The following is a 12,905-nucleotide window of genomic DNA, read 5'->3' as shown; positions in this document are numbered from 1 at the left end:
TCCACTTGTGAATATTCTATAAAGTCACATCATGTAGAGTTTCAATAAAAAAAATATGTAGCTTTGACGTGATTATATGATAATTTATTATGACATTAAATACTAATAAAATAAAATGATAATATTAAATGTATTATAATATTAAATACTGATAAAATAAAATAAAGCTAAATATAATTAAAAAGTAGTGATTATATAATGCCACTGATTTATTAAATATAATTATATAATTTAAAATATATTATATCTAAAGTAATAAATATTATTTAAATTTAAATTTAGATTAAATCCAATTTATTTAATATATATATATATATATATATATATATATATATGAGAGTCGAGTTGTTCAAATGCTTCCACACATCTAAGTAAGTCGATCAAATTAAGGAGATCCAAACATTTACTTGAGGGAAAGGAAATTAATCAATACTCAACAACCATGGGGAAGTTGCCAATTTTAAATTATGAAATCCAAACGTCGCCTTCTAGTTCCTCCCTTCCTTCCAAACGGACAGGAGCCACGAAAAAAAAAAGAAATAAATTAAAAATTTATTTTTACAATCTAATTTAGAAAATAGAAGTAGATGAGGACAGGACCGTCATTTTCTCAGGACTTTCGGATGCAATTACGTCAGTGCCTACTTCTCTTTCCTTTCCACGCACGTAATCTCACACCTCCAACTACCCAAAAATCTACAATAATACTAAATTAAGATTTAATTAAATTTCAAAAAGAAATTAAAATTAATTAATAATAATGATATTTGATAGTTCTTTTAATTTTGAAATTCAGTTATCTTCCATAAAAAAAAAACAATTATCTTAAGAATAGCCCCTAATATTATTTTTAGACTTTTCTTTAATTAAAATTTAAGTAGTTGGTAATAGTCACAAAATATTTAAGTCAATTAAGCACAATCAAATTAATTAAGCTAAACAAAGTTGGTAAAGAGTATAGTTTATTCAACAATTAATAAAAAATTGAAATAATAAATAAAAGATCTACAAAGAATCACAATGAGTGTTAATTAATAATATAATAATAGATCATATGGCTATAATATTTCTTATGATACATTGCTTAAATTGCTATTAAAGAAAATTGTGAAGCAATATTTTGATTTTTAAAATCTTTATAATGAAATTACATTTTAAATTAAATTAAATTTATTTTTATATTAAATAAAAGACGCATAATCCAAGCTAGAAAATAGAAAAATTTGTCAGAGTAAAAACAATAATCCCTTGTAATCTAATGGAAGAGTTGAATTCCATTAAATAATTATGTAAAACAAATTAAAAGAATTTTAATAACTAATATTTTATCTTTCGTAGGGCCATTAATTTATCCGACTATCTCCCAACCTGCAGCTAACAACAGCCACGTAAGAGAGAGAAAACAAAATCTAAGCAAAGCGCATAATCAACTGCCACATTTTGTTTACATTAGGTAATACTGAAAAACCGTACACTCTAAATCACGTTAACTTCTTCTCTTCTCCCTCGAAATATCAGCACAAAAAAAGATAATTAATTAAATTAATCAATAATAAAGAAAAGTAATATTATTCAAAGACCCAAAAATGAAAAAGCTTCCCCTTCCTCTTTATTTTCGCTCGGTTATACTCCCTCTCTCTAAAACAAACCTTGATGGCTACTTCTCTCTCTACAATCTATCGTCTTAATTCCCAAACATTCTACCGTCAAATCCCCAATTAAAACTTCCGATTCCATAAACCCTAACCCTGATTTCTCGTCCATTCCTTCAAATTTCCCCAATTTCAAAACTCTCTTTTACTTGAAATTAAGAAAATCTAAAAAACTTCTACTTCTTTTTGTGATTTAAGTGTATATGGCTCGTGGCGATTCCTCTGCGGCTTCACTAGCTCCTGGGTTTCGATTTCACCCAACTGATGAAGAGCTTGTTAGGTATTATCTTAAGCGAAAGGTTACCAATAAACCCTTTCGATTTGACGCTATCGCTGTCGTTGATATCTATAAAACTGAGCCGTGGGATCTTCCAGGTCAGATTTCCTATAATTAATTACTATTTTTATGTTTAGTTAATTGCTTGATGGGTATTGTAATTCTTTTAACCAAATAGAGAAAAGTAGTTAGATTTCGAAATTTTCTGTAACATATAACTGGCTTGTCTTGAGATTTTTTTTAATTATTGTTTGTTATATATGTATTATTTTATTAATTCATTTATTGTATAGTAATTCTTGCAATTCTTTTAAAAGTAAATAAGTTTTGAATTAAAGAACAACAGGTTGATAATTTTTTTGGGGGATTTTAGATAAGTCGAAGTTGAAGACTAGGGATTTAGAGTGGTACTTTTTTAGTATGTTGGATAAGAAGTATGGCAATGGGTCAAAGACGAATCGAGCTACTGAGAAAGGATACTGGAAGACAACTGGGAAGGACCGTCCTGTTCGTTGGAACTCACGAAATGTAGGGATGAAGAAGACCCTTGTTTACCATCTTGGACGGGCTCCTCGTGGTGAGCGAACCAATTGGGTAATGCATGAGTACCGCTTAACTGATGAAGATTTGGAGAAAGCTGGTATTGTTCAGGTAAGATCAATATATCGGCTGTAAAAATTTTGGTCTTTTCAATAATGACGTTGTTGCCTTATATTTACTGTTTGTTTGTTCATGTCCTTTTTGGTGGGAAGGATGCATTTGTCCTTTGTAGGATTTTCCAAAAAAGTGGAACTGGGCCGAAGAATGGAGAGCAGTATGGAGCACCGTTTGTTGAGGAGGAGTGGGATAACGATGATGAGGTGGTCCTATTACCCGGTGAAGAGATGGTGATGACTGATGAACTGGTGCTTGGTGATGATGCGTATGGGGAGACGAATGACCTTGACCAGGTTTGTGCTTTTATTTGATCCTTGTTGAATTATATGGAATTACATAGTTATTGCTTTCACTTCATACATAGTTTCAATTCAAGTAACTTCTAAACTTATAGAAGTGGAGACTAACATGGGGTTTTACATGTGGAGGCATCTGGAGGAGTAATTATTTGGAGACCAGTATGATTAAATTATTACCCAATTATTAGGTTAAGCAGTACTCTCAGTTTTGATTTTTCTTTGCGTGACTCTAGGTTATTTCCCAATTTTAAACATTAAGTTCATACACATTTAGTTGGGATTACAAGAATTTTCTAGAAAAGTTCTTTATCTTAAAGCATTGATTGATAAAAATACAAATTGATTCCTTGTTGAAACCATTTTGAACATCTTGCATCAATTTGAGACCAAAGCATACAGTGGTTATACAAGAATGGAAAAAAAACGGGTGGTCTGCTCAAGTTTACATCAACTCTACTCAACTCAACTCAACTCAACTCAACTAACCCTTTATCCCAAGTTAATTGGGGTCGGCTATAGAGATTCTCCTTCTCCACGAGACAATTTTGGGCTAAATATTCGTTAAGATGTAGGGCCACCAGATCTTGAACCAATTTCCTCCATGTTACATCAACACTAATTCTATTATTTTGAGTTTCGTAAAATATGTCAGGTGAGGAACAGAAATGGGAGGAATTTTCCTTTAATAAATTTTATCTTTTTCAATTATGTCCGAGTTGGTACCTGATGCATTTTTGGGTTAGCATTATTTAATGTAAAGCTTTGTGATTGAGCAGTTGAAAAATGTGGGACCAATTCTCCTGCGTGCATTTTGGTGACTTAGATTGTCAAATAGGATAGAAATCTGAAGAGGGAAGGGTTAGATTGACTAAACTGCTTCTCGGGAACAAAGGCGGGCTGTTTTGGGGCAGCAGGAACTATAGTTTCGTGGTTGTAAGAATTTTCTTTTGAGCAGCAATACACTTTCATTGTTTTTCTTATTGATCTAAAGATGTGGAAGAGGCAGAGAAACATGTTTGGGACTTGGAGTTTAATAGTACTGATGTAGAATAGCTAGAGGGGTTGGTATCTAGGTCGGATTTTTACGTAAGGAGATAGGTTCATAGGTTATAAAACGAAAACAATAACTTGATGATTGAATCTAGAATGGAGAAGACAGCGATTTGGAGGTTGAAATCTGTAATTAATTGCACCAACAGTCTAATAGTTTAGGTTTTTTGACTGTTTATTGTATTGGTTCATGAATTGGATGGCTGTATCCAAGGCCACCTCCTGGTTGTTATCTTCGATCACTTCTTTTTCCACTAAGTGATTCCTTAGGGGTCTTAGGATACGATCTGGGATGTTTCCCTAGAAATATGGCTTGTAAATAATTACCTAGAAGTTGGATTTTTAGCATTATGGAGCATTAAGGGAACTTAGGAAATTAGTGGCTCTTTGATTTGATTAATTGATGAACAAAAAGGCCTGACAACATATGAGATATTAGGGGTTCTGGATGATGGATTGATACTTTTGAGGTCACTGAAAACCAACAAAATAATGATATCTGAGGACCACTGTGTTATTGTGAAAAGCGACTTGATTTAATGTTTTGTAAATTCTTATCTTTTGAATGTATTTTCTTTTGGCAGAATTTTGATGTTGCAGTTGTATCTGATAATGCTGCCCTTCCTGTGAACTTCTACCATGGGGAAACAAGCAACTATGTAGAGCAATCTGGAAACAGTAGTGGAGATGATAAGAAACCTGTAATTGACAGGGGGGGTGCTCAGTATTGCTCCGATCTGCCTGATGACAAAGTCCTGTTTAGTTTCCCTGAGCAATATGAGATTGATGCAAAATCAGTAAGACATGAATATATTGCTGAATCAAGCAACAATGTGGATGCTACTGATGACAATTACTTGCTTGATGAGCCATTCTTGGATGCTACTGACAATCCTCCATTCAATGAAGGACTATTCCTGGAAGCTAATGATCTTTCAAATCCTGTGGAACCAGAGACTGCTGGAGATTCGACCATCTTTGAGATGGTTGATGAGTACCTTAATTTCTTTGATGCTAATGATGACAACCTGACTTTTGATCCTTCTGAAATTCTGGGAAGCGAAAATATTGTTTCTGACGGAGCTTCTTTATCTGAGAAGGTAGATATTCACTCCAACCTTTCATTATGCACGTGTTCATCGGCTTTTGAACTGGACATATTAATTAAGTTCTTACCTTTCAACAGAATGTGAATGGAGGAACTGAGGAAGTGCCCATAGCAAACCAACAATTATTTGAAGCACATAATGACACTGATGCATCACCCTCAAATGTACAAAAACCAGAACCGACAAAGTTGGAGTCAGGTAACTTCATATCTCGATTGCACCTCTTGTCACTGTTCCTTTTGGGGAACAGTTTTGTTCTTCTGCTTGTGTGGATAAGCAAGTGCAAAATGACATTATGGGATACAGTTGTCTTTTCTTGCCCCTACTTTTGCATTGCTACTTCTGTTGATTTGGATTCATTCTTCTATCTTGTTTGTGCTGCAGATATCAAATATCCATTTATGAAGCAGGCCAGTCACATGTTGGGCAGCATTCCTGCACCTCCTGCATTTGCTTCTGAGTTCCCTCTCAAGGGCACAGCTCTACAGTTAAATGGAGCACCTTCATCCAGCTCAATTCGTGTTACTGCTGGCATGATAAGAATCGAAAGTATTACATTTGGAAGCGATGGGATGGACTGGTCATTTGGCAAAAATGGAAATGTCAATATTGTCCTCTCTTTTGTGATGTCTCAAGGCAATGTTAGTCCAGCCGGTTCAGCTCCAGCTGGGAACTCATTCTCGGGGAAGACATGGTCTTTGGTGTCACGGGGCTGGTTCTTCTTGATGTTCTTTTGGGTCCTAATTCTTTCAGTCAGTTATAAAATTGGGACCTATATTTCTACTAAGTAATGTGTGGTCAAATTAAATTGGCCATGACACCTGAAAACCGTTACATGGGTTGAATTTTCTTTGGGGTTTGATCAGTCTTTGATCCCCATTATAGGTTAGGAGAGTAAGATGTTATAGATTCTTTATTAATGTTAACTGCGATAGTTTGGTACGTTGTGACCTACATTGGTTCATTGTAATTTTACAAAACCGCACACTGAAGTAGGTTGGAGGTTAGATTTTGTCTGCTTATATGTATAAACAGCATTTAACTGTTGAAGATAATGCGCTTACCTTAGTAGTATATATAGTTTGTGACCAGCAAAGAGCTAGACTCTAAAGTGCAAATATGGAACATTGAATGGGAACATGCCTTGTCAGTTCTCTTCAGTTTTCATTCCCTTGATGCTTAGAGGAAGATGATTTTGGAATTCTGGTTTAAGCGTGCTGTGCGATTTTGCTGACATGCTGTTTAATATGTTTTTGTTTGGGCTGAGGTGATCATCCTGAATTATGAATTGAGAGAAGCTTGTTGGTTTCTTGATGAAAATGAAGCTTTGTTGGAGAACATGGTTAGCTTCAGCAATCAGATTGATGGTGGGAGCATATCTGTTGATCTTCTGTGAGTGGGAATTGCAGTGCACTGTGCATTGTGATTGATGGTGGGCGGTGCTTTAGCACCTGCATGTTACTTTGACAAGTTGTGACCATATGCTATTTAAAGGATAATTAATAAACACATGGATGTGCATTTCAGGGTTCAAATTTCTTTTATTTTAGTAAAGCTTGCACCAATATTTGCTTTTGCAAAAGCAAGTGAAACAGCAGCTCATCTCACTCCTTAGAAAACGTCCTGGCAAGCCAAGCAGAATCCATGGGGATCACAGTTATCCCCTTTACTTTTGTGCTATCAAAGGAGAAGCTTTTGCAGGTTATCCTGGTAGCACCAAGACTACCTTTCTTTTTTCAAAATGGGTGAAAGGTAGTGAACCATCGGTTTACGGTTTATTTGAATGGTTCGCATATAGAAAGTTTGATTCACCGTTAGGGTCGAGCAGTTCAGGTCTGACCTGTGGTTTAGGTTCATTACGGTCTTGGTTATGGTTCGGTTCCGATTTGCACTAGTTCAACTAGTACAAAATTTAAAATTTTAGACTAGAAAAATTATGAGAAGCTGTAAATATGGTTCGGTTCTTAAAAGGAAAAAATTCATTATATCTTCTATTTTTTAATTTTATATTTTCATAACATTTATTACAATAATTATATATCTTATAATTTAACTGAATTATCTTTTTTTTTTCTTTTTTAAGTGCTAATTAAATTTAAATTTAAGTAAATATCTAATAATAGCAAGTAATATATTTATGTATGTTTAATATTTTTATATAGGTCATAAGTGCATCGAATTTAAATAGAAGCTTAAATATTTAACTTTTCTAAATTAATATTTTTGTTTCTTAAGGGTTGAACTCCAGACCACTGTTTCTGGTTCAAATGGTTTAAGTTCAATACGATATATATCTTAATCGGACATTTACCCTCTAAAAGTTCCAGACCAGTTTATGAACCTGGCCGTTGGCCAAAAACCGACTTCGAATTTACTGGTCTAGTTCTAACCGGCCTTTCGGCCAGGTCTAGTGAAAGGTATGACTCAACCCTTCCATGTTCTACATTGAATATCTTGATTTCTTGAGCAAGAAAACAGACAGCTGGAGCTTGATACCGAAAGCCAGCACCAGGGAAATACAAAGCAACTTCATGAAAAGTAACCGACTTGAAAGATCTTCTCTTGAAATTTAAATCTAGCAAAAGCCTTATCAAACAATGAGTAGGAGTCAGTGTCTCATATGTGTCGAACTGAGATCCTTGTGGCTGACAATAAAAAACTGAAGCATCATAGTTTCAAAAATTTTGAGATCAATCCAGGACCACATAGAAGTGGGAACTTACAAATACTACAGAACATTGGAGCTTGAAAATATAACAAGAAAATAATTACATGATAGAACATGTAGCCAAAGCATGCAGCCTGCAATGGGTAACACAAAGCAAAGGAAGCAGAGAAGTGGCTATAACTATACCAGCTCCATTGCATTCCCACTGATGAACATAGTCCCAAAATTTATTACATGTCTTAAAATTGACAAATTGCTATTAACAGCTATGTTATTTCTCACACATAAGTAATCATAATGTCTATAATTACATCTTCTGCTTTCTACTCTAGCAACTTCATTTAGTAGCTGTCGAAGAGATTGAAAAGAAATAGCTGTCCCAGGGATATTACATTTCTCCAGGAAGCATTGTGTCCTCCGGTAGATCGCAGTAAGCGACACCCTGAAAATAATAGAATAGTTAAGTTACTGATCTAGCACTTTCAGCATAAGGAACACATGCTAGAATATTAATACTATGATATTTACCTCTCCAGTAAGGTGGGCCACACATCTCTTTTCAGCTAGCAACTCTGCTTCAGTCTGCCAAAAATTACATAAGAGGGGGAGAATGTATGTAAATACTCGGTGGCTATACATGTATGCATTAGGATATTAGGAGGAAAAGAAGTTGTATCATGTCAAACTGTCTTTTCTCTTCTGTAAATAGGAAGTTTACTTTAGTGCACACAATCACGTGCATCATTGGATTGCGCTATCTCAAATGTTTCATCATTTCGTTTTTTCTCTTAATATGAATCGCACAAGATTTTAGAACACAAAAGCTACAAATGGAAGAGCTATTTCGCTAGTTATGGTCCTCGTAGGAACTGCTAGTCCAACAAGAATACTTACCTTTGTGATTTTCTTTAGAAGGTAGTCATCAAATATAACATCCTTGACAAGCTCATAATCACCATCTCCCTGCCAAATGGGATTATCTTTCAGACTGTCTCATAACCTCCATATGCCTAAACAGAAAGAATGAAAATAAAACTGTTTTGGAAGAGAACATACATTTGATCTGCATGGCATGCTGAAAACTAAATCCTCTGCTATGCCATAGGGATTTCCATTAGTATAAACCTGCATTGTATGCAAATTGAGAGGTTAACAACGGGAAAATCTTTGCAAATTAAGATGTTTTTTATATGCCAAGACCTTTGATCATCTTATTAAATATACTTTTTTAACAACAGATTATTCCTTTTTCTGTTATTTCTTTTTTGACAGGAAGAGCAAAAGGGAAGAAGCTGAATGCAAATATAATTGTGTGCACAACAGAATGAAACCAGAATTATTCTAAGTGCCTTTGAATTATGAAATTATAAGGAAAGGTTCGGCTTCAAAAATCTCCACCTTTCTATCAACAATATTGTTTACTCCATCTCGTACTATATGACCATAACATAAGCTAGTCTGGCTCTTATCTAAACTGACAACAGGATGCATAAGTATGTAAATTAAGTGGAACTGAACTTACTCCAGAAGAAAACCAGTCACCCTCTGGGGTGGGAGTTACTAGAGACTTTATGGCATCAGCAATGGACACAGCAGTTGATGCTGCAGAAGACCGTCCCCATTTCTTAATAAGCACTCCACCTCTCTGCAGACACGAGTACAAGGTTAAGGCCTGATGGACTTAGATAAAAACCTCTGTTATTTAGTTGGAAAAATGATTAACTCCTATTCATGATGGATTTACAAACTAATTTTCTGATATTGCTGTGTTATGGATTTACAAATTTTACCTTTTGGACCTTCTCAGTAAATTCTTCTTCTAGCCACTTGTTATCTTTGATAACCTCTTTGACAGGTAAGCCATTGATTTTAGCATTTAGAAAGTCTGGAACCTGTGTAAATCACAAAAGGATATTTTTGAGAGAAGTTCATGGGAAATCTATCTTTTGGATACTCAGTCATTCGAAAAATTCACACACCTGAGTGGTTGAGTGATTTCCCCAGATGGTCACATTTGAGACTTTATCATAGAAAACACCTGCCTTTAGAGCAAGCTGCATAAGCCATTACCATGTCAATCTAGCGACTTTTTGTCAGGTTAATCTTAACTGTGGATCATTAGAAGTAATATTGAAGAGAGTTTTCACCTGACATTTTGCTCTGTTCTCATCTAACCTAGTCAAAGCATGAAAATTCTTTGCAGGTATATTTGGAGCATTTTTCAAACATATTAAAGCACTGCATGGCATAGGAATAAAATATGAGAGATCCAATAAGAAAGCTACATAAAAGGCATGTCAAGGAAAAACAGTATGATAAAGTGAGAATAAATTATTATTTTTACTTGGTATTACAAGGGTTGCCCACTACTATCACCTTGACATTGCGAGATGCAACAGCATTGAGAGCTTTTCCCTATTGCATTTAGAACTAAAATCATATTCCATTCTGAAATAGGTAAGGTGAGATAAAAAGAGTGAATATGAATATACCTGCTCTGCAAAAATCTGCCCATTGATATCTAATAAGTCAGCTCGTTCCATGCCAGGCCCTCGAGGCTTTGCTCCAATCAACAGGGCCCATTCTGCATCTTGAAACACCTCATAAGGATCTATTCCAATGCTCACCTCCCTCAACAAAGGATATAAGGAATCCTCAAGCTCCATTGCAACTCCTGCAAGAGTAATGATAATATGTTAAGAGGATGGAGAACTCTAATTTGTTATTCTAATGGCATACTAAGTTGTGAACTTGAAAACAGTGCACAGTGAATACTAAATGAGCGGTTTCTTTAGATTCCATGGTTAAGAAGATAAACTATTCTCCATCATCAGTTCATTTCCCTAAATACTGAGAAAATAGCCTCATGAAATAGTTAAAAATTGAAGTTTAAACAATGAACAACTAAAGATTAAAGTTTAAACAATGTTAAACATAAAATAGGATGGGAAAGTCGACTGAAACAATAAACCAGTAGTAGTTGAATGCAACAAGCAACTGAGCAAGAAATGGCGAATATGTCTCAGAATTAACTGAGTCTTGGACACCCAAATGGTGGAAGAAAAAAAAAAAAGAATTAGAATACATGAGAAGCAGACAAAACATGAAATTGACATGATTCCACTACATTGCCTCTGCCATTTTCTTATTCCTTCAAAATATCATTATCAAGATGTTCTCTGTCATCTTTATGTTGCAAGATAATACATTAGAAGTATTAAAAGTCCTCAATTATGTATTTTTGCATGCGCCAAGGATTTCAGGGAGTTTTCACTCACTTCAGTTCAAGGGCAGTTCTTTGTCTAGGGCTCTTCATGTAAAAACTCTAGTTTTGTCAGCTTCATTAGTATATCTGGATTTACCTTCTTCTTGCTGGATGGCATATGAAACGGTTTATTACTGCATTTAAAATTTACATGTGAAGATTTAAGCATACCTTCAAGGGCTTGAAATGATCTTTCAGACCCCAATAGTTTCAATGCAATTGGTTGATCCGGTCCAAAAACCTCACCAGATGCAAGCTGGAAGAATAAAACGGCATAGGGATGTAAACAGCAAGAAGAATAGCAATTTCTATCGATAAAGGTCATGCAGATTTATATCAGAGATATAACCCCCACATTTTGCAAGCATATAGTGTTGGCTTTATCATACAAAGAAGAAACTGTTAACTCCTCAAAGAGAAGGGAAATAAGAGTAGCTTCAACTCAGTCTATTGTAATATCTTCTGATAGCAATAATGTCTCTCCTGATGTGGACCTATTATTTTGTATGACCACAAGCATTCTCCTCTTCACTAGCAAGTGAAGAAATCTTGATTCTCCATAAACAAATAGAAAATGAAATTGTAATGTCAGTTGAAATAGAAGTAAGAAGAGCTTACTTTAAAAAGTAGATGATTAGAGATCATCCCAGCAGCACCAGAAACCGCTATATTAATTAGTTTCTTCCATGTCTTTGTCTCCTCTTCCTGTCAGCAGATTGAGACAAAGTCCAAGTGACATCATCAAGTGGAATGTCAAACAATAGTATACATAATATGGAACTAAAAGTGATAATTTTTCAAGGCTACACGAAAACAAAGAATTCTTAATATTAAATATCTGACAAATAACATATCATAACAGACGGTTTTGCTTATTTTCACTTGCCTAGTGTATACTAGAGTATAGACCGATTAATATATATTTATTAATTTTAAATAAATAAATATAATATAAGGAAACTATCTAATGCTAAAATATAAAATATTCATATATATATATATATATACATACTGGTGTAGTTAAGAATTAGCAGAAGGTGAAAGACAGCTAACGTCAAGAATCATAATAAGTTTAGTTAAATACAAATCGAATTTCAGCAGGATCTGATTCAACAATAAGTCATAGGTTGGAACTAAACTAATTGTCAAGAAATAAAACTGCCCAAATTGCAGTATTAAGGAAGGAAATAAAAGAATACTTCCACTAGCCACCCCATCAAAAAAGACGAATATATGAAGCATTTATGTCACAAAATATAAGTACATACTAAACCGAGAAAACTATTTTGACCCAGAAAACAAATAAAATAAAGTTAAATATTTAATCAAACATAAAGATGACATTCAATATATCTATGAAAAATAAAGATCAGAATGAACATACAGCAACAAGATCATATGTTTGGCAGAAAACCCCAAAGCAATCAGACTTGTCCTTGGATTTTTCTTTGGTCTCAACTGCAACAGGAGCTTGAACTTGACTGCAAAAAGAATCCAAGGAAGAAGAAAGATTTGAGAAGACAATTAGAAACTACAGGAAATCTTGAAGGGCAAAGAAAAGAGTAAACTTACTTAACAGAGCAAGTGATAGGAGCGTTTCGAAGAGGCCGAAAAGAACGACGAAGATGAAGAGAGAGATGGGTAGAAGAGAGTGAGAGCTGAGAAGAAGAGTTAAGTCTAGTGGTTATTCGTGTGCATGCAACTGCAGGTGATGTTAGCTCTGCCACCGCCATGGCAGCAGAGATAAATAATCAATCTGTAAGTGGAACAAAAAAAAAAAAGAAAAGAGAGAGAGAGAGAGAGAGAGAGTTAATAAAACAGAGTGCTTAAAAGGTTTCTGGTGTTGGAGACAGAGAGGAAGAAGGAGAGTGTCAAAAAGGAGAGAACAAAGCACCTAACAGAGGAGAGGAAAGGATTACTCTGAAGAC

The 12,905-nt window shown here is 34.6% G+C and overlaps 2 protein-coding genes across 2 annotated transcripts; one reads left to right on the top strand and one right to left on the bottom strand.

Annotated features, from left to right (window-relative positions):
• Positions 1-1,580: 1,580 nt before the first annotated feature.
• On the top strand, positions 1,581-6,118 carry LOC8268614 (NAC domain-containing protein 78). Its single transcript, XM_048376232.1, has 6 exons — positions 1,581-2,027; positions 2,303-2,580; positions 2,682-2,879; positions 4,520-5,035; positions 5,122-5,242; positions 5,429-6,118. The coding sequence occupies exons 1-6, from the start codon at positions 1,856-1,858 to the stop codon at positions 5,833-5,835; spliced, it is 1,692 nt and encodes a 563-aa protein (XP_048232189.1). The 5' UTR covers positions 1,581-1,855; the 3' UTR covers positions 5,836-6,118.
• Positions 6,119-7,770: 1,652 nt separating this feature from the next.
• LOC8271083 (malate dehydrogenase [NADP], chloroplastic) lies at positions 7,771-12,905 on the bottom strand. Its single transcript, XM_048376233.1, has 14 exons — positions 12,550-12,905; positions 12,362-12,458; positions 11,596-11,682; positions 11,149-11,233; positions 10,205-10,386; positions 10,057-10,127; positions 9,860-9,950; positions 9,692-9,766; positions 9,503-9,604; positions 9,235-9,357; positions 8,769-8,837; positions 8,607-8,675; positions 8,241-8,294; positions 7,771-8,154 (listed from the first exon to the last, which is right to left on the bottom strand). Exons 1-14 carry the CDS (start codon positions 12,708-12,710, stop codon positions 8,101-8,103), a joined length of 1,320 nt encoding a protein of 439 aa, XP_048232190.1. The 5' UTR covers positions 12,711-12,905; the 3' UTR covers positions 7,771-8,100.

The sequence above is a fragment of the Ricinus communis genome, chromosome 6 (assembly GCF_019578655.1).
Source record: "Ricinus communis isolate WT05 ecotype wild-type chromosome 6, ASM1957865v1, whole genome shotgun sequence".
NCBI classification, from domain to species: domain Eukaryota; kingdom Viridiplantae; phylum Streptophyta; class Magnoliopsida; order Malpighiales; family Euphorbiaceae; genus Ricinus; species Ricinus communis.
The sequence above is the reverse complement of the archived record's forward strand: the minus strand, read 5'-3'. Positions and strand labels throughout refer to the sequence as shown.